This window comes from Myotis brandtii, unplaced genomic scaffold (genome assembly GCF_000412655.1).
Source record: "Myotis brandtii unplaced genomic scaffold, ASM41265v1 scaffold8, whole genome shotgun sequence".
Taxonomy (NCBI): Eukaryota; Metazoa; Chordata; class Mammalia; order Chiroptera; family Vespertilionidae; genus Myotis; species Myotis brandtii.
The window spans coordinates 8,735,703-8,757,313 of record NW_005371219.1 but is presented as its reverse complement, the minus strand read 5'-3'; the positions used below and the strand labels follow the sequence as shown (position 1 = coordinate 8,757,313).

Here is a 21,611-nt window from a genome sequence, read left to right as displayed (position 1 = left end):
CTGCTGCCCGCGCCCCCCAAGAAGCTGCTGTCCCCCGAGGAGCCCGCGGTGAGCGAGCTGGAGTCCGTCAAGGAGAACAACTGTGCTTCCAACTGCCACCTGGACGGGGAGGCGGCCAAAAAGCTGATCGGAGAGGAGGCCCTGGCGGGGGGCGACAAGTCAGACCCGAACCTTAACAACCCCGCGGACGAGGACCACGCGTATGCTCTGCGGATGCTGCCCAAGACGGGCTGCGTGATCCAGCCTGTGCCAAAACCCGCGGAGAAGACGGCCATGGCGCCCTGCATCATCTCCTCGCCCCTGCTCGGCGCCGGGCCTGAGGACCTGGAGCCTCCGCTCAAAAGGAGGTGCCTCCGAATTAGAAATCAGAATAAGTAAAAGGTTTGTATGTGCACCAGGCACTCCTCCGCCCGAGCCAGGGCACCTCTCCTTATTTTTTACAAGGCAGAGGCCAGAGTGTTGAGTCGATAGTCGTGATTTTACCTGACATGCTTTACAATACAGCGTGTGTCGTCACTCACTGTCATCATCTTGCTCCACCATCATGCCCATTTTGCAGCTGACGAAACTGAGTCACAGCATGTAAGTGCCATGCCTCAGGCCACTTACTTAATGGTAAAGCCCAGTCTTGAACCTAACTTGGAACGCTACCCCCTTAATTACTCCTTTGTTATTATGCTCTGTAATTCACCGTATTGAAAAGGGAGGACGTGGGGAGGTAGGGGAGATTTCTTGGGGCAGGTAAATGTTCCGTCATGAGTTTGGCAGGGCTGTGATAAAAGGTAAGCTGGGCCACTTCCTGGAGCTGGTACACACATGGGCGGAATGTCCCAACTCACCAAATTCTCTCAATAACCGTGGTCTTCCGTTTGCAACATGAGAATAAAAACTACCTTTCTTACATGCTTATGCCAGCGGAACCCAAGCCCTAAGTCCCCTCTGCCTGGCAGGGTGTTGGAGCAGTGGCTCATAGCTCCTGTTCATGGGATCTCTTCCTTCGTTGGTCACCAACCACCATTCCCTAGGGCAGGCGTCAAGCATCACTGACCAGCTTTGCTTTTTCCTGATTTGGGGCTCAGCAGCTCAGCTGGTGGGTTGCTCAGCTCTGCAGACAGTGGGAGGCTTTGACAGAGAAAAGGGCCACCTTGCTGAAGTGGAGGAGAGTGCATGCCTCTGACCTGGGGAGGGTTGTCCTGCTGAAGCCAAGTGAGCCTTTGATAAGGAGTCCAGAATCTCAGGAAGGGAAGGGGGAACTCACATGGGTGGGATGCCTCCAAGTAGCCAGATGTGGCCTGCTTTGATCCCCCTGCCCATCCTGGTGGAACAGCATCATTGCTCTTACCAAGGAGGAAGATGAGGCTTGGAGGTGCCACCCAAATCAGAGCTTGTGAGGAGGAGAACCAGTATTTAACTCAGATCTGACAAACCCAGAGCCGGAGCTCTCCCCCACTTTCCAAAAGGGCAGGAAACAGGCTGGTATTTAGTTGAGGCTTATTAACTGTTTATGGAGAGGAAAGGAAGAGAAATGAACATTCATTGAACACCAAACCTGTGCAGAGCTCCTTCCAGGAACTGGGGAGATGCGGTGAATATGATGCAGTGCCTGCCCTGGAGGCATTTACAGTGGGTGGGAATGAAAGCCCAGGAAGGGGGAGGCCTGGGGAGGGGAAGTGGCGTGCACAGGAAGAGCAATCGCTCACGTTCGTTGTGTACAGGCCGTCTTCTAAGTGCTTTTCAATAGTATTTATTCAGATCCAAGCCATACAAGTATTATTGTCTTCATTTTACTGATGAAGAAACTGAGACAGAAATTAAGTAACTTGTCCAAGATCATCAACTTAGTAAGCAGAGTCGGTATTCAAATCCAGCCTGACTCCAGCGCTACATTTTCTTTAAACCATCAAAAGAGAATAGGCTCGTTGGTCCCTTTATTACAGTGCTTGATACAATTCTTTTATCCACCATAGCGGTCTGAGGGGAAAGTTCCTATAGAAAAACCATGCCTACCTACCAACTTCTCTCAGCGTGTGGACAGGGTTCAGGCTTTTCTTTTTTTTTGACAGTCAGTGTCCAATTCCTGTTTTCATAACAACAAACCTAGAATGACAACCCATCAGTACACAGCGGGCCATGTAGGTGTGGACCAGAGCACTCGATGTGGCGTGTCCAGACCATTGCCCCTAGGTCCAGCGTCTTTACACGAGCACGCGTGTAACTTAGAGCCAGAGTTTGCCTGGGAGGCACGGAGCCAGAGCCAGGGGCTTGCTGGGTGGTGCAAGAAGGGATTCTCAGCCATCATAGTTTGAGGTTTCCTTTTCCGTGGATGGCTTTGCCAGTAGGAGCAGAACACTTAAAATCAATTCGCCGTTTCTTCTCGATTCTCCATCTACAAGTTCTGCTGTCTGAAGACAGATGGCCTCAGCCTTCTTAGAGTCGCCTCTATTGAAAATGCCCCAGATTTCTCCACCAGAGTCATTTCATCTGGTTGACAAAGCAGTGAGCAATGGGGAGATGTGGGACCAAAAAAAAGTGATGGCCTTCAGAAAGCCTGGAAGCACTGGAATTGTCAGTTTAAACACATTCTAATATCGTTCATTCAAGTGACATAAAAGGAAAAACGGGAAGGTGAAAGATTCTACTACCATTACTGGAGTGGGAAGTGACCAGGTCAAGAATAGTGCCTCTGGTCCATAAGTAGCCTAAGTGCCTCTGGCCAAAAGCACATAAAAGCATGAAATATATGATGGCTATTTGGATGATAGATGTTTCCGAATAAAGAAATAGGTGAGGGTCTTGCGTGTGGACCAGAGTCGTTACTAAAAATAGTAACCTGGCTTTAGCCAATTTCAGAAGATGCCGTGATGAAATTACCCCACAGCCCCTTGAGATTAGTTCTTTTTATGATGGGCCCCCCAAGAAATTACAGCTTTTCTCTAAAGTCTGAGACTCTCCGGCTTTGCCAGCTACAGCAGGTGACAAGGCACGTGATTTAAGATGGGGGAAGCGCCGCCTCTCCTCCACTAAATCACATTTTCTCTTGCCCTCTGTCGTTCCGAGTCACCTCGCAGCACAGTCTCAACCCGCCGTAATTCATCACGCCCTCGGCCCCTTCCTGGGTTTCTTCTATGCCTTCGGAAACCCAGCCCGTCCGTATGGTTGTAGAAATTGGAAATGCATCTGTTAAATAAAGGATTGCGTGGCTTTTGTGCCCTGATAGTGAACACTGTTTGGTGATGACTCAGAGCCAAAGTGGAAAGCATTAAAAACCAAAAACAAACCTGGGCTGGGTTTGGTGGGTGAGGTGCAGGTGAGTGATTTTTTCACCTGCTTGTTGGTGACTCATTATAGTATTTCTCATAGGTAAGTCAGTCAGTAGCTTCAATCAGTGTTCTTCATTCTTTTCACTATACCACCACCTTCATATTGTATTACTTCCCCCGCCCCCCATTTTAGATGGAATCAAAGCAGATTGTATCTTGAAATGAATAATCCAGGTAGCCACAGTTGTCTTCAAGGAGGTAATCATATGTGCTAGTTCTTGTCAAATTATAGTGTATTTTTTCCCATTTTGAAGTTATCCGGTTCCTGGTTACCTGACTCTATGCCTTCTTGTTTGTTGGTATGATTACATATTATCTTAATGGGCAGATTTTTTCCCAGATGCAGAACTAATGAAGTTTAGTTGAAGATTTTAAAAGGTTGTAAACTTTCTTTAATCTTCAACTTTTAAGACTCCAAATACTAGTTCTGCAGCTTCTGTAAGCTGGAAAAAAATATCCCCCCCCCCCAAATAATAAGGAAAACAATGTATAAACATTTCCCAAACTATTCTATCCACAAAGAATTCCATTTATAAATGGAATACACCCTTCTGTGTCTTTGCCTTAGAGCTTGGGGATAACTGTTTGTATTTGCACATTTTCTGAATTTCTGCAGTTTACACTTGTTTATGGTACATTGGGGAGTTTAGAGTAACCGTTTGCAAATGTTTGAAGATATTCAAAAGAAAATATCCCCCCTCCTCGATTTTCCAGGGAAATGACATAGTCTCTTTAAGTAAAGTAATCAATGGAAAAAATGTGTACTGTGAATAACCCTTTCACCCTCACTTTTTCCATTCCCGAGGAGCAGCAAGTCCATACCACTTCCCACTTTTGTGGCTCCTAGTTTTCTTATGTCTTCCTAAAGCCAGAAAGAAAATCTGAGACTATCTTCCTCGGCCCCAGTTCCTGGTGCCCCCCCACACACACACACACGCCTCAGCAGCAGGGCTCCCCTCCACTTTAGTCTTCCTTAGGAGCTGGAGGAGGCAGCTGTCGTTTTTCGCCTCTTGGATTTTAGAGTTTAATTATTCATCTGGTCATTGAGCCACAATCCTAGAAAGGGCTATTTCAGGAGGGGACCAGGGGGCTCGCCTCATCAGGAAAGCCAAAAAGGTAGAGGTGACATGTGACTCTTGCCAATCTAGTTTCTCCAGCTGAGAAGTTTGAGAGAGTAGTAGGCTTCCTGGGAAGTCAAGTTCGTACATTTGAAATATTACTATGGGTGCCTACTTTTAAAGCAAGAAGAAGAAGAAAAACAGAGTGAGGAGAGAAAAGCAGTGCCAATGGGATGTGCGAATCCTATGCCAGGCTTGAGATTTTCAGTGCTCCAGTAGCTGATTGTTGGAAATGTTAATTACTGACATGAACCTTAGCATTGAAGTTCCGGCACCTGTCAGGATGCAGGTGCTGCCCACCTCTGGGTGTAGGTCATTCAGAGCCAGGTCTGCAGCGTGTGCACACGAGTGGCGAGGACCTGGGAGAGTGCTTGCTGTGGTCACCTCAGGCTCAGAGAGGAGAGATTTCTGGAATAAGCAGTGTCAAGATGGGCCGTAGACACATCTTGTTCAATGCTGCTGGGTCCCCTTATGAGGAGGGATTGAAGGAGGGCTTGTAATGTGCAAGTATCTGGCTTTTGGCTATTAACCCAATGCGATTTTGATGGAGTAGGAAATGACATATGTGACCGGGTATTTATTTCTTTCAGATGTAGCCATACCCCTCCATCTTCAGTGGGCTTGGGCCTGAGGTAAGGGAAGGAGGTGGTTAGTGCACAAACTTTAAAGAGGACCTCACTCCCAGGGTTGTGCAAAGGCAGCGCTAGTCCTGGCCCTGATCTCCAGACTTCTGACCCATGTGGCCGCTCCCTGAAGCTGGTCTCCTGGCTCCGGGGACTAGTCTGTGGGTGGCCTTTAGCAGTTCCTTGTAGATTTATGTAGAATGTTTTATGTGCCTCGGCACAGAGGCATTTTCTTGGGAGGAGAGGTCCATAGAGTTTGACTTAAGTATGAAAGAGTATGCCTTACATCTCTGAAGGATTATCTTCGATTGCCACCAAGCAATATCGGAATTGGAGTTTTTCTTATTACTCTAAGGAAGCTGAATTAATTGTAAGTTCTCTTTAAGACTTAGAATTCATTTTTAGCAGTTTTTGTTGTGGACCTAATATTGCAGAATCACTGAGGAGGTTACATAATGTTGCACTGGCCTCCCTAAGATGGCCTTAGAGGCAAAATGCAAAAGGTTATAGACTTTTCTCCGTTACCCGGCCCTGTGAGTGCCTGTGGTGAAAGGAGAAAAGGGATGCGAGATACTCCGCCACACTTGGACTTTCCAAGTTCATACTGTCCAGGGAGACGTTGCCCTTCAGGGGAAAACCTTCCACTCTGCTGTTGAGGCCAAGGGCGTGGAGCGTCCAGAGTCTGACAAACAAGGCATTGACGTGGCCACGTCTGGGGCTCCCCACTCTCCCCAGCTCCTAGCCTAGCGTGCCTCCTCACCTGCAGAGAGTGTGCTTGGAATGGGGGAAACACTCAACTGGCTACTAACAAGCCATTGCCCAGAAAGGCTTTGGAAATAAGCTCCCTGTCTGGTTTCCAATGAATCACTCCCTCGCCGGCCTGAGCGGCTGCCTGGGCATCATGGTTCAGTCACTTACACCTACCTTCATGCAGACAAGCCTTGCGGAGGGGCAGAGGTGTTTGAAGACCAAAATACACCACAGCATGGAACACTTACCTCATGTTGTGGAACACGTACCTCCACCCCCATCACCGCCTTTGCCAGACTCTCTTGTCAAAGAGATGGTGCCAACGGGGCAGAGGCTGGGCATTCCCTTCTCATTCACCCTGTCAGGGGCGGGCTGTTTTGTATTTTTTCAGTTGCCATTGTAAATGCATGGCACTTATGGTGTGGACGCGTGTTAAGGCAATGTACTCCGCATGTGTAAACTTCTCTTTTTAATGCCTCAAAAGCATCAAAGGAATCCATTTCAGAGAGACAAATACATTAGCTTTGAAAGTTAAACAGCGTACCGGCTGGCATCAAGGAGAAGGAGTAAGTGCCATCTTGGATGCCAGCTCTAAAAACTAACCACATAGAGTTCTCCAGATTGGTGAATTTCCACAGCCTTCTGCTTGAGGGAAAAAAGTAGGGTGGGACCAGGATTGAAAATGTGAGGCCGTCAACAAGGAGGGGAAACACACACACACAAATTATTTTAAGGGTCATTGAAAAGATTCTAGTGAAAATGGAGCAAAAGCAATAACAACAGAAACTTGGAATTAATCTCTCCTGCTTTCTAATAGCTCCCGAGTGTACTACACGTTCTTACATTGGAAACCAGTCAAGTTGCCTCGGCGATCCCTTAACTCTGTGCTCCTAGGACCGAGGGCTATGGCCTTAAGCAACAACATGCTTGTGCAATTCTGCCATGTTGCCCAAATGCACACCTCCGGATAGGGAGGCGGGACTACGCGAGCAGGGCTGCCTTTCCATGCAGCCATGGGGTCAGGACTGTGACTAATCAAAGCTGCCCCATGCTCCCCAGTCTCACCCCATCCAGATATTTGGCTGCCCCCGCTAGTTGTCTCATCATTTCTCCCCCTGAACCTTTGGTTTGTTGTCTTCCTTCGCTAGCAAGCTGTGTTTTGTTTTGGGTAAAAAGGGAAGTAAGAATAAGACTGATAACACTTAAAGCACAGAAGGGAAAAACATACTTCACGGACTCGTTTGATATGAAACATTGACCTAACGTCCAAAAACCGCAATTAAAAAGTGTATCTCTCCCTCATTTGCATGGCTTTCTTCCCCAGACATGTTCCTGGTATTGAAAATGAATGGTAATTCCCATACAACATGTGTCTCAGTTTGTAATGATATCCTCCTTGCAGCTGGCTTCATTCTCCAAGTGTTTCTAAAATGTTACTGTCTTAAATTTGAGCCAACCTACAATAACAAATTATCTAGGAGCGAAGTGGCTAAGCTGCATTTGGTGAGAGAAGGGGAAACCCTATATTTCATTCTTCGACTCTCGTCTTAGAAATTCAGACTGTAACATGATCTCCTTCCAAAGAAACCTACACACGCACACTTTAGAAATTGTGCAGATTGGGTGTTGTGGGAGCAAGAGTGATCAGGTTTAAGTTGCTCCGCAAAGTTCTGCATCCCATCAACAAGCCCTTTTGATATTTTAAACCCATATTTAGAGTAATTTCAAGATATTTGGAGCACATGTGGTCAAATGTAAAACTTTGTCATTATGATTTGTTAGATGCTTATTCTTTAAATATTTATAAGCCATATTTAAGTACTTTATCCAAAAGCGCTCCCCCCGCTAGAATACTCTAATTGAGTGGGATCTGAGCATCACTATATATAGAAGCTACAGGGTGAGGTCACTGCAGCAGGCACGCACCTTCTTCCTGCTTTTCTGGTTTTAATTCAATTGCCGTTGTTAGTCGATTCAGCTTATTTTTAAAAATGTATGAAAAGTCATAAACAGGATTGGTTGTCTGTAACTTTAAAAAAAAATTCTCTAGTCCTCTAAAGGTAAAAATGTTCAACTTGAATTCTATTGACTCCCACTTCTTTTTCTTACCCGAGGAGTAATTAGTAAAATGTTCCATTAGCATGTTGGATCTGAACCTGTGTCCATGTGTCATATTGTTCCTCCCAAATGTCTTAGGGACAATTTATTGGTGGTTAGATTGACTTCTTCACTACTCACTTCAGCCATTTTTGGAAACCAGGACATAGGATCCTGTCTTTATCACAGCTCCCTACTTATGCACTTACTATGAAAAAGAGGAGAGGAAAAAAAAATTTTTTTCCCAAACTTAGAATCCATTTAAGCTTAGGAGGTTATAAATTTCAAACTGACCACATGCCTCTGGGGCTCACACTCTTATGGCTGACAAAATACAGCTTTCTCATAAGAACGGGGGGAAAGATGGCTTACAAAGGCTCAGAGACTTGCTTGGGCATCTAATAGCTCTTACCAAACAGAATTTTCAAGAGTTAAGTGTAAATGAGTCAGAAACATATTGATTGACTGTCTTTTAAAATACACATGGGTTTATCTGAAACCAATAAAAATATATTTAAAAGAAAATACACATGGGTTTAAAAATTAAGGCCAACATGCTTGGCAAAATAAGTTCTGGTTTTAGACAAACCCCAAATGTTCGAAAGAATAGTTCCACAATTTGCCAAACCAAAAAGACATCCAGGTCCCTCGATTCCTCCCATTTAATAGGATGGCATCAGACATATGGGACTTAATATCTATTTTTCTATCCACCAAAGTTTGAGCAACATGAATCCCAAATGCTAATTGAAAAACTATGAAAAATTGTGTGAAAAAACATTATGGCTTTGAAAATGAAGATGAGGGGCCACTGGTTCAGGATTCTAGTTGTGATTTTAACAGCGCCCCTCACTGTCTGATCATCGACCAACTTGTTCTGTCTCATCTGTGTGTGTGTGTGTGTGTTTCCTGTGCACAGGAATAATAAGGTTGTTTTTTAAAATCCTACACTTAGAGTTCTTTATTTATACTTAATTCACATATTATGGTCCACAAAACTTAACAAACTCCTTATTATATCCAAACACAAGGAGGCAGTCCTTTTCACTTATTTATGGTTCAGAGATAGTCTTCATTTATTTCCTGAGAGGGTGAAACATATTCTTTTTTTTAAATTTTTTTTTTTAGTCCTCAACAGAGGATATGCTTTGATTGATTTCTAGAAAAAGAGGAAGGGAAAGGGAGAGAAAGATCAATGTGAGAGAGAAACATCGATTGGTTGCCTCCTGTATGTGTCCCGACCAGGGATTGAACCCACAACCTAAGCATGTGCCCTGTCTGGGAATCGGACCCCCAACCAAGTCACACAGCCAGGGTGAAACATATCCAGTTTTAACTAACTGTATTGGACACTGACTTCATGCAGGTTCCATAAAGCAGGCAATTTGGAATTAGTCCTAAAACTGGGGAGGGATGTGGCCTGGTGGGCAGGAGTGGAGGAATAAGGATGCAATGGGCTGTCAAGAGCCATGGGTGCAGAGAAGAGTGAGTCACACTAGGGAGGACTGTCCCTTTTACCAGCGTGGCTGGGGCAAAGGGCTTGAGCTGCAGAGGGAGAGAGGCAGGAGGCTGGAGGAGAGCAGGGAGGTGGAGGAGCAGGAGGTTGTGGAATTTGTACTCTGTGCCTTAGGCAACATCGCCATGACCTCGGCCAGAGGAGTGACAGGATGAAATCTGTGTTTGAGGACCATTACTTTAGCGGCTGTTCAGACACTGAGAGGAAGCAGAAGGAAGACTGGCATCACTAAGGTTGCATTCTGATGACAGGCTGATTACCAGCGGGTGATTCTAAACACTGTGGACTGTTCTCCCTCCAGTGTGGGGGCGGCGGCTGCCCCATCTATGTTTTAAGTATGTAAAGCCATGGTGGCAGTGCAGTGGGGGGAAGAAACCCCTTCTTGGTGCCCAGAGTAGGACGTAGGAGGCTTTCCAGCACACGGCGGAAGGAAACCTCACAATCCAAGAGCGTGCTGCAGTCCAGGCAAGAGGGAGGCTGGCTGGGCCCCCTTGCCACGGAAACAGGGGCTCCGCCCTTCTGATGGGCCAGCTGCTCTGAGCCGTAGGCCAGCAGGGGAGGGAGGCCGAGGCGTGGGCTGTGGTGCGGCCCGCACAGGCAAGTGGCAGCTCTCCTCGTCGCCTAGAGGACTTCCCTGACGATGAACACGGAGACGGGACAGTGGCCACAGTGATGCCCAGAGCTCTGTCCTTGGACTGAAGAGCAGCCATGGGGCTTGGCTGGCTTGCTCTACCGCAGACACCTTCAGACATTGCCACTGAGTCTGAATCAGATCCTCCCCAGGCCGGCAGGCACTTGTATGGAAATTTGGTAACTTTTGGAGATGCCCTTTTATCTTTCTTAGCGTCCCAGGCTGTAGACCTGAAGCTGCCACAGGTGGCGACAGCGGGCTCCCAGCAGAGGGGGAAGGCAGCCGTGTGGTTTCGTGGGTAAGAACGTCTGCCTCGGAGGGTACTGGCCTGGGTTCACACGCCGGCAGAGCCGTTTCCAGGTGAAGGAGGAAGCGAGTCAGCCTCTCTGAGGGTTAGTCTCTAGGTCCTAATACCAGTGCTGTGAGGGACGGGTAAGAAAACACGTAGAGCGTGGCACATCACGGGTGGCCTGGAATTGGCAGTAACTATCCTACAGGATACTGTCCCTCCCCAATGCCTGCTGGGGTTTGGAAACCAGCGGAGAACATTTGGACAAGTTTTATAATCTCTTTGTGCCTGCATTTCCTCATTAATCATTGTAACAGCTAATATTTATAGAGCACTTTCTATGTGTAGGCAGTGCTCCAAATGTTGAATGCCCACAATAACCCTATGAGGATACCATTGTTAAACCCATTTTACAGATGAAGAAACGGAGGCACAGAGAAGCTGTCTCCTACCTGGTGTCATTGGCTAGTAAATGGTAGCACTGAGATTTGGCAGCCTGGCTCCAGAATCTTCATGCAAAACCACTGAGGATGTCTTATATACAAAAAAAAAAAAAAAAAAAAAAAATGAAGCTAATAACCCCTACTTCATAGAGTTATCAGGCTCCAATGTAAACAACAGAAGTTTATGTGCCCTGGCACATAGTAGGTACTTATTAAGAATTGCCATGGTGGCCCCTGCAGCCCAGAACTTCTTCCCTCAGATGTGTAATGGTAGGTAACAAAACACTTCCATGCTATCAGCCTTGGAGGTTAGGGAAGCCTCAAATTCTCATAAGATGTCTGGTTCACTTTTACAAGTAGCTACTGGGACAGAGCAAATGCTCAAGGTCACAGAGTGGTGCAGCCTGGATTAGAACCTGAGTCCTCATCTGCCTTTCCTCTCAGTGGGACACAGGATACCAGCGAAGCTGCTTGAGTTACACACCCCGTGCCAAGGACCAGAGTCATATTTTTGCCACCCAAGGCATCGCTTCCTCCCAGCGGGCGACTGATTTCAGAGAGGAAATAGGTTGTACCTGAACATCTGGGGTTGACGGGTTGCAGAGAAGCAATTATTAACTGCACTCTGTCTCCTTGGCTGTATGGAGGTGGGTGTGGGGAGGGGGTGCAGCGGGGAATTAGTATGCTTGCTCTTATTTTTTATAGTGTAGTTGCCCCTCTCTCTCTGCTAATGGGCTGGTTGCAAAGGATAAATGAAGTGTCAGAAAGACCACTCTTTCAGACCTCACCTAAAATTTTTAAATCTATTATTGATCCATAGACCGTAGCAACTTGCCATATAAAGCTGCCTTTTTTCTGTGTTCTTTTTTTTTTTTTAACTTAGAATGCCTGTGCTCAGAAAATATATATAGAGAAATAACAAACTCAGTCTTTAGCAACTTGCCATATAAAGCTGCCTTTTTTCTGTGTTGTTTTTTTTTTAACTTAGAATGCCTGTGCTCAGTAAATATATATAGAGAAATAACAAACTCAGTCTTAACACAATGAACATCTACTTTTCTTGTCCAAGGCAGAAGTTTTGGAAGGCACATGATCCGGCATCAGCTAGTTTGTGTATTGATGGGACTTGAATGAAAACACAATGATTTTTTTCTTATTAAATACTCAGAATTCTTTTTCACAAAGCAAGGACTTGGACTGTGTCTAGTGCTCCTTACAGCTCTGACATTCTGACCCGGCTTGTCAGGGTGAAAGGCAGAATTCTTTTTCACAAAGCAAGGACTTGGACTGTGTACGTCTAGTGCCCCTTACAGCTCTGACATTCTGACCCAGCTTGTCAGGGTGAAAGGGAGAGAGGAAAGGGGAATCAGGACGGCGCCCCCTGGAGGGGAACATGGACTGTGGGAGCTGGACTCCAATCCAGCTTTGCCCCTTCCTGGCAGTGACCTTGAGCAAGTAATTTCCTTATCCTTCCTGGGAAAGTTTCCTCGTCTGTGAAATGGAGATAATAATCAATACCTCAGTAACGTTGTTTCAATGAAATAGGTGAAATAAGTATGTAAGATAGACTTGTTTCCAAGTGAAATCGGATATGAAAGTGCCTAGCACAGTATTTGACATAGAGTAGGTGCTCAATACAATTTGTCTCCTTTCTCTGACAACATTGCCTCATTTCCAAACCATTACAGGAAGCGCTTGGTCCTGAAAGCCAGGCACATAGGGCTCTAGGCCCTTCAAAAATGCGTGCAGAACATGAACTACATCATGTAATTCTTCTTTATTTTATTTTCCTCTTGTGAATGGAGGTAGCCACCTGCTCCGGTGCCTTTGTAAAAATGTACACTGTTAGCCATAAATCCCTCCCTGTTTTCAGGAAGGGGCCAGAGACAGGGCCACTTGGTTTGCTTAACCTCCCTGGTTCCAGAAAGGATTTGCGGGCGATAAAGAGGATCAGTCGATCCATTGTCCAGGGTGAAGGTCCTCTGTGAGTGCACAGAGGGGTTCCATGGCCCAGGATTCTTTGTCCAGCAGGAACGCTTAGAGGTCAGCAAGAAATAGCAGCGATGACTTGTAAGACTAAACAGACTTCTCTGCCCATTTCACTCAGACAACCAGCTAAGCAAAGAAAACCAAAGTTTTAATTTATAAAACAAAGAATTAAAGATGGAATTATGCCAGTAGGGGGTCTTATATGGTTGTGAGTTTTATTGATTAAAGAATAAAGGGATATTGCTAAAGAAAAAAATTATTCTTTTAAAGCAAGGCCTGTGTTTTAGTTTTTTTAAAAAATGTACATGAGCCTTAGCTTGTCAGCAGCCTGACATGAGCAGCACAGGGGCGAGGAAGGTGTGATTCGGATCAGAGCCAGCACTGAGCCAAGGGGCAGCTGACCCTGGGCCCCCACCCCTGCCTCCCCTCGGGTTATTTCCCATAACAATCACACTGGTAGGAGAAGGGATTTTTTAATGACTTTCATCAATTACTGAACTGTAAGAAAAGAGATGCCACTCATTTCATTACTGGAAATGCTTCCATTTTGGTAAAAGCCATTTCGAAGCACTTTGGGAAGCAATGGTTGATGGAGAGAGAGAGAGAGAACCCTTTTTTGGGAAAACCTTGCCAAGCCATAGCTCTTTCTGGAGTGGGCCTGGTTGGGAGACCACCATTTGGCATCACACCCGGGCTTATCAGCTGGTGCAGGTGGCTCTGTTCATCGAGCTTGTGAGTGTCCCAGAATAGCTGCCGCTACCTGAGAGCGGTCCAGTCCTCAGGGACTCGTTATTGTCCCAGATAAACAGGGTGGCCGAAGCCAGCAGTTAATGGCTGTATTTAACTGTGATAAGTGATGGGTCGCCGTGCCTGAGTGAGTGGCGTCACTGGTAGGGCCTGGGTAATTGGGCAAAGGCAAGCCAGCTTGGCAACAGGCATTCCTTGCACATCCTAGAGTTGGTGCCACAGGGTTTGGGGCTCCTGGGAATAAATATGACAGACACGTGGAGCTTGTCTTTTAAACAGGTAAGTCAGGACAGACATACTGGATTTTGATTAGGCTAATTACAAAGGTATTTTTGGAAGGAAAGATGAATAAAAGTTTGGAAAATGGATTAGATTAATCAAAGCAGGCCTCCTGGGGAGGTGGGCTCCAGCACCACTGAGCAACGGGGTGTGGGGGTGTAGAATAAGACAGGCGTTTTTCTCTGGACACACGTTTATTTTGGTGAGTGGTTGCTTGGAAATCATAAATTTTCCTTGTAAATGCAACCAGCTTAAGCCTTAGGCTGTAAAGGCCAAAGAAGAAAAGGAAAGAATGGCCATATTTTGACAGTGTCAATGGAAAGAATTTATTAGTACTCAGTCACAATTGCATTCTCGATAATTCTCCGAAGACTGGTATGTGATAAAGGAGGATGAGTAAGTCAGTCACATTCTCGGCAGGGCTTTCCTCTGAGGCCCAGACGGACAGGGCCTCTCCCGGTGCATTTGATGTGCAGCGATGATTCTGTGAGGACACTTCACTCCTCTGGCCAAAGGGGAAGCTTGGCCTGGAGTTCTGAAGGCACCTGGTCATACCTGCCTACTGGCGACCATGCCGTGTGGAGCTGGTCTTCATACGCAGCACAGACATGGTATGTGGGATAGAAGGTGTGTGTGTGACAGTCCATGTAACAGGGCCCTGGGTTGTCCTGCCTTCAGACAAACCCCCAAAGCAGAGGAGAACCCAAATGTAATGCACAAATATAGCCACTTCCACAGAACCTCTTGCATTGAGGGACACTCCAAAAATCTCTACCAGAGGTGAGTGTGTGTGGGGGTGGGGGGTGGGGGGTGAGTGTGTGTGTGAGTGTGTGTGTGGGGGGGGAGGTTGGTGGGATGAAGCTGTATGGTAGGTGAGTGTGTGAGTGAGTGTGTGTGTGTGTGTGGGGGGGGGTGGTCAGTAGAGACTCTTTCTGAAACTTTGGACTTTGGGGTCCAGAAATGAATAGTCTTCCTTACACACTGATAACAGATTAATATCCAACTGCTCAAGTTTATAATCCTCCGTAGCTGGTACTGGCTTTGGTACAAACATCCCACGATCAGAGAATATGAGAGGTGGGAGATGGAATAGAAAACGCACTCAGGCACCCATTTCAGAGAAGGGATCAAGGCTTGGGAGGGTAAGGAGCAGGGCTAGGGTCACACGGCTAGCTAGGGGTCACACCAGACTGTAATTGAGTCTCTGTCTCACTTATTGTGCGATTTCCCCCTTTGCTCCGATCAAGAAATTTAGACAAGACGGATCTTCCGTAAGATCCTTGGACTTGGCGAGGGCAAAACTGGAACCGCCTCAGGCTCTGGAACTTCCTGACATGGTCACTTTTTAAAACTCCAGGCTTGCTTCCTCCCCTGGCCAAAGGAGCAGCTTGGCCTGGAGTTGAGCTGCCTACTCTTGAGCTGCCTACCAGTACCTACCAGGAAGGGGGAGCCCAGCGTGGTTCTTCATTTCCATTGGTTCGGAGTCCATTCCTCTGTCCGCACCCCTCTGACCACGAGCCCGAAGAGTGAGTGAGGATGGCTTCCCCCCCCCCCCCCCCCCCCCGAAATGCTCTCAGCAGCTAGGCACTCGCGCTGCCACCTGGCCTGTGTGTGTCCCAGACACGGCAAATATGTGGCCAGAGGGAAGGAAACATAGATCGTCTGCTTTGCCGGCTCTTACAATGAGCTCGGCGCGGGCTTTCGGGGCTGCAGGAGCGGGGCTGCGAAAAATAGAGTGTGGTGCAGCTGCACCCTTTAGAACTTCGGGAAAAACACATATTATTTGCCAGACAATAATAGATAGCGAGAATAATAGTGCTTATTATAGTGTTTGGGATGGCAAATGCTGTAGTGAAGGCTCCAGAATGGCTCTCACTATAATCCGTCTTCCTGGTCCCTTACAGCAGCCTTGAGATGTTCCCCAAGCGGCGGTGCTGTCCGCGGTGGCCCTTGGCCAAAGGTGATTTGAACAGAAAGAAACTTATTTGAGAAGGAATCCTCTTTTGGGGTCATGATTACATCAAAGGGGGGAAAGCCACCTCCTTGAAGAAGCAGCTGCCGTGTTCCAAGCAACTAGAAATGGCGGTGCGTCCCAGGCATGGGGAGGGAGTGGCAAGCATTTGTCTCCCCTTTTCCTTTTTAAAGGCAGGATCCGGAGGCTCCCTGGGACTCTAAGGTTTGATCACTCCTGTCCCCAGCCCAGAGGCGGGGCCAGTGCCCCCTCCCACAGCTTGGGAGTGTCAGCCTGTGCCCCAGTGAGAGGCAGCTGTCCCGGGAGAAGCCACGCGTGCATCTGGCCGCTGTCTTTCCCGAGGCTCCTGCCCGACCCTCTGTGGCCTCTTGTTTGATGGTGGCTTTTGGTGTTCTTGTTTTTATGCCCCTTCTTGCTGTTGTCTCATTCTTTCAAAAAAGGAAGGAAGGAGGAGGGAGGAGGAAGGAAGGAAGGAGGGAAGGAAGGAAGGAAGGAAGGAAAGGAAGGAAGGAAGGAAGGAAGGAAGGAAGGAAGGAAGGAAGGAAGGAAGGAAGGAAGGAAGGAAGGAAGGAAGGAAGGAAGGAAGGAAGGAAGGAAGGAAGAAAGGAAGAAAGGAAGGAAGGAAGGGGTGGAGGAAGGAAGGGAGGAAGGAAGGAAGGAAGGAAGGAAGGAAGGAAGGAAAGGGAGGAGGAAGGAAGGAGAGGAGGAAGGAAGGAGAGGAGGAAGGAAGGAAGGAAAGGAAGAAATCAAAGTGAGCTCTTTATTCAGAAATAAACACCACAGTTTCCAGTCTGACCATGCCAAAGAGAAAGGTTTCCATGCCCTGTAATTCCACCCCAGCGCATACTTGTGGTGTTTTGCATTTTCACTTTGGTTACTTAATATACATATTAAGTGCGCACAGATCTGGTGATTTAATGTGATTTGGGGAACTCAGGCATTTCCTGTCATGCACATTCAGATTTCCAAACCTTGCTTTTGGTTGATCAGTGTTATCGGTGCCATTAAAGCCCGGCTTCGGCGAGCAGGCTTCACAGCACAGACTTGTGCTTAGTCCTCCCACTGGGCACTTGGACCTCCTCGCACTTGTGCTGAATTCGTGCTGCAGACACTCTGAGCAAGTGTCCAGGTCTCTCTGTGGCCTCCAACTCTTTGTCCGTAAAATGAGGAAATTGTAGTATATTATCTCTGGGGTCGCTTCAAGTTCTAAATTCTATCACCTCTCTGATATGATTTGTTCTTTGTTCTAGGAATAATCTCAGCAGTTGTAACGATGTTTACGAGTCCTCTGCCACCACCGCACGTCAGCCAAATGTTACCCATGCACATTTCTGACACCCTCACTCACTGGCAGGAAAAAAGGATACTGTTTTGGGGCATGGCGTGAGAGCTGTTTGACCGTCATTCATTTGACAAATGTGTATTGAGCTGAACTGGGGGCTGGGTACAGAGATGTGAGAAAAATCGATACAGCCCCAGACCTCAGGGACTTCCTAGATGAGTTGGCAGATTTCTATGTGGCTGCTTATTGGGAGTGACTGGGTGTCCTTAGGAAGTTATATTTTAAACCAAGGGCCTTATGGCAAGTGAAATAAGCCAGTAGGGACGATGAGGCAGAGCCTAACGCCTGTGGTGAAAGTTGGGGTGGGCATTCCCCAGAAACGGACTTTCCTGGTGAACAATGCTGTTCAGATGCTCTGCCCTGGGATCCCAGGACCTGGCTGGTGGATAGCCTTCCAGTCCTGAGCTACGTGTGGTTTGATGTGGGGAGAGATGAATGGCTCACCTTGCCAGGCAAGACCCACAGAGGGGGCATTGCTTCCAGCTCAGTTGCCTCTGTGAGAACCCTCTGAGGGGGAGTCTGTGCACAGTAATGTTTCATGTGCTAAGAAGGGACTCTCTTGGCCTCCCTCCTCTGCAGCAAACACCAGGGCTTTTGCATGGAATACAGGGGCGGGGTCTGCAACTCCAGGGTCCCGTGATGACCTTGCCTGGCTTTGAGGTGACCTTGGCAATTCGAAAGACCTCCTGCCAGTGGATGCTGTGAAATGGACGGTGGAAGTGGCCGGGCGGGTAGCAGAGGATGCTGTTATGTCCTTGGGCAAGGGCGTGGTGCGCCATGCTCATTGTGGTATTCCAAAAAGCCACTCGAGTTTCGTTTCCTCACACAAAGCTGGCAGCGCTGGCCCTGCGCAGAGACGTGAATGAAAGTCATGTCGAGATCACACCACGCTGCCTTCATTCTGGGGCCTCATGGTGGGCCTGACCGGAGGCTGGAGGGGGTGCTTCTCTGAGCGTGGGGGGAGGGATGGCTGGTCCCCTGGGTTCTGACGGCCCTTCTCCTCTTTTCCAGGAGCACTGGCTCACGGGCACCTTGCGTGGAGAGAGGGCGCAGAGCAAGCCATGGCCGTGACATCCAATGGCACCAGCTGCTCAGCTCACCACTCCCTCTGGCTAAAACTCAAGCAAATAAAGCGGCTTCCCGTCGTTAAGCATCTCTCTCGGAGGAAGCAGCCTCCCTCGGTGGCCTCCAGCCTAGAGAAGCCGGCTCTCCTCGGACCCAGCCAGCGGGCCCAGCCTTCCTGCTGCCACCGCCTCTGCTTCTCCCCAGAGGAACTTAGGGATTTCGCCCTCGGTTTTAAAACAACAAAACGCCAACAAGCCACAAGGACCAATGTAGGTAGGCTCCCGGCTCCATCCTCAAGGCGCAGAGGGTGGGGCTGGAAGATGATACGGATTTGAAAACATCTTTTTTTATACTTTTTAAAAAACTGCTGTGGTTTTGCTGCTACACGAAGAATTGTGATTTGCATTGTACGGTTTCGGACCTACGCTGTTCCCGTTTCGATGGCGGAGAGGGATCGCCCTGGAGTCCCGGCACTTCAGACTCATCTCTGTCCTGCCCAGGATGCACTTTTAAATGAAGAGCTAGAATATTTTATTGGCTGATACACTTTTCTTGTTATTTTTACAAAGGCCACCTTTATCCTTTCTAATGCCATATTTTCAGTGTTACACTTTTATGGCTTTTAATTTTCGATTTGACAGATGTAAGAAGCAGCATGAATAGTTTATACTGTGGTTTTTCAGAGACCGAATGCCAAGAGAACTCGGTAAATGTTTATTCTTCTCAGCTTTCTCTTTAAATTCCCCTAAATAGCGCCCCATTTGGGAACAGAGCAAGAGTGTTGAACTGAAGACCAAAATGCCCTCCAGGTGTAAAATAATCCGAGGGGGGAATATTTGCTGGGCGTCACGAAAGACCTGGATGAAATTTCAACCCTGATGGTTTTCGGTGATCCAGGAAGCCAGTGAAGCAATCTCTCTATACGCAGAGCCCTTTCATGATAATTGGAATGGTATGGACAAACCAATGAAAACAAGAGGGAAAGTGAGAAAGATCGCCCATGGTTCTGTTTCACTGTTTGCTTTCTCCTGTCATGGTTAAGAGAAATGTGCAATTGGATCCTCAGTCGGTGGGTGGAGGATAACAGGGTAGGTTTTCTTGTGTGCACTTGTACCGTTGTAGCTGCGAGTCAGAAGTCCTCTAGAGCATGTGTACTGGCACTGAGTCGGTGAGACAGTCGTGGAGTATCCCATTCTGATGAGTTCAGGAAAAAAAAAAAAAGAGAAAAAAAATCCCAAAAAAAGAAAACTAAAAAAAAAAAAAAGAAAAAGAAAAAAAAATCAAATCACCTTGTGATTCAGTGTATCTGTTTACTAACTCAAATAAAGCAATTGTTCCCTCTGGAGGGGCCCAGGTGCCCCTGCCTACGAGGCGGCTGAGCCGGCCGCAGGAGGGGTGCCGGGCGGGTGGGTGGCGAGGCCGAGCCGGGGTCACGCAGGCCTGGAGGCACCAGGGCCCGTGGGTGCGGTGTACATACTGTATTTCTATATTCTCCTTTGTACAGAGTCACTTCACACGTCAAGCTACTGTTTTACAGGTGCTCCTTATTTATTAGAGCTGTGAGAGCTTGGGGGACACACCTGGCGAGCGAGCTCGCTTTTTAAAAATGAAATTGGGGGGCCGGGGGGGAGGGAGGGGAAGCTCGCAAGCCCGGGAAGAGATTTATAAAAGTGAACAAAAGGAAAACTTCCAGCAACACATTTAAACAACCCACCAACCCCAACACCAGCCTCGCCCACGCAGGAGGCAGCAGCCCTTCCTCGGGGTGCGCATCTCCCTGCGGGGCCCCCAACATTCTCCTCTCTCCCTGACCGGTGTCAGATCCATCAAACAAAAATAAATCTCTAAGGAAAAAAATGCACTTACACGTGCTTATTTTGCTTTTCTCATTATTATGACTATTGTTATTTTCCTTGTTACGGAAGGTGTTCATTTCTTTCCTCCAGGGAAACATTTTTTATAAATAAATCCAGTGAGTTTGAAAGGCTGTTGAGATATAGGGGTGACGCTGGCCCTTCCTCACCTGCTGCAGGTCACACTTCCCTGCAGACAAGAGCCCAAGGGTCTGCTGGGGGCTCCGCTGCTGGCCACACCCAGGTGTGGAGTGAGGAGTGCGTGCCTGGGCCTGTGCTGGGCCTTCCCACGTGCTCTCCAAGTCCTGACCTTCTTCTGGTCCAAGGCTCAAAAGCTCCTCCAAGCTGCAAAGCTCGCTCCTGGTTTGACTCCCCCGCGTACGCTCGCACCTGTGGGCTGGGAAGTGCTTTCGTTTAGCTTTATGGAAATGGGGTGGTTCACTCTGGTTTTTCCTTGGTGCCTTACATCCTTGGAAGGCACCAATTAAACATCAGAAAGTTTCCGAGTCAGAAAATACATTAATAGACAGTTCTAATCAATGTCGACCTCGTCTAGTCCTCTTGTGCTACATATGAAAACACTGAAGCCTAGAAAAGGTTGCTGATTGGTGCAGCCCCGCGCTGACTTGGTTTAGCTTGCCGAATGACAAATGTTCATTAAACACTTGGGCACGATCGGCATTTGCCTCTAAGTGCTCATCCCAGGCGTGGATGCTGGAGAGCGGGTGTGTTTCTCTCGTGCCACCTGAGGGACTCGCGAAGGCTCCCGTGTGGGTTGTGTTAATGCCGACAACCCCGTCAGAACTGCTCGGGGCCCAGCTGAGGAAGTGCCAGGGGCGGGCGCACCCAGCTGTGCTGTCTGATGCAAAGTTCCCTCCTGATAGCTTTATTCATCTGGAGTTGGCCATAGAGACAATCATCCGGGATATCGATTTTGCTTTTGTCTGCAGTCCAAGATGGTCAGGCAAACATTTTGACCCTTCTGGAAACAAAAGGTGCCTTTATTTCAACATGAAAAGACTCCGTGGCATCTCATTAGACATCAGTACACCGTTTCCTCCTTCTCTTCCTTCTCCTAGGGCCTAGGACAGCCGTGGGCAAACTACGGCCCGCGGGCCGGATCCGGCCCGTTTGAAATGAATAAAACTAAAAAAAAAAAGATCGTACCCTTTTATGTAATGATGTTTACTTTGAATTTATATTAGTTCACACAAACACTCCATCCATGCTTTTGTTCCGGCCCTCCGGTCCAGTTTAAGAACCCATTGTGGCCCTCGAGTCAAAAAGTTTGTCCACCCCTGGCCTAGGACCTAGGCTGCATTCCCTGAATACACAATCCTCTTGAGCTAGCAAAACTATGTATAAAGACTAATAGAAATAACAATGCAAAAACAATTCTAGCATGTACCGAGCATATGTTATTAGCCTCGTTTAATATTCATAGTGACCCTGCGAGGAAGGCCCTGTTATTTCCCATTTATTACATATGAAGAAGCAGGGGCTCAGTGTGTTTAGTGATTTCCCAAGGTCACACAGCCAGTGAATTTCAGAATGGGACTCAAACCCAGGAGGCCGGG

At 47.6% G+C, this 21,611-nt stretch overlaps 1 protein-coding gene across 1 annotated transcript in view; it reads left to right on the top strand.

The window, feature by feature from the left end:
* SOBP (sine oculis binding protein homolog) overlaps positions 1 to 19,703 on the top strand; it is a 161,413-nt gene extending 141,710 nt beyond the window's left edge. Inside the window, exons 7-8 of the mRNA XM_005883825.2 lie at positions 3 to 381; positions 18,128 to 19,703. Of these exons, the coding sequence (XP_005883887.1) occupies positions 3 to 378 (376 nt within the window). The 3' untranslated portion in view covers positions 379 to 381; positions 18,128 to 19,703. The remainder of the gene's footprint in view (positions 1 to 2; positions 382 to 18,127) is intronic.
* The last annotated feature ends 1,908 nt before the right edge of the window (positions 19,704 to 21,611 follow it).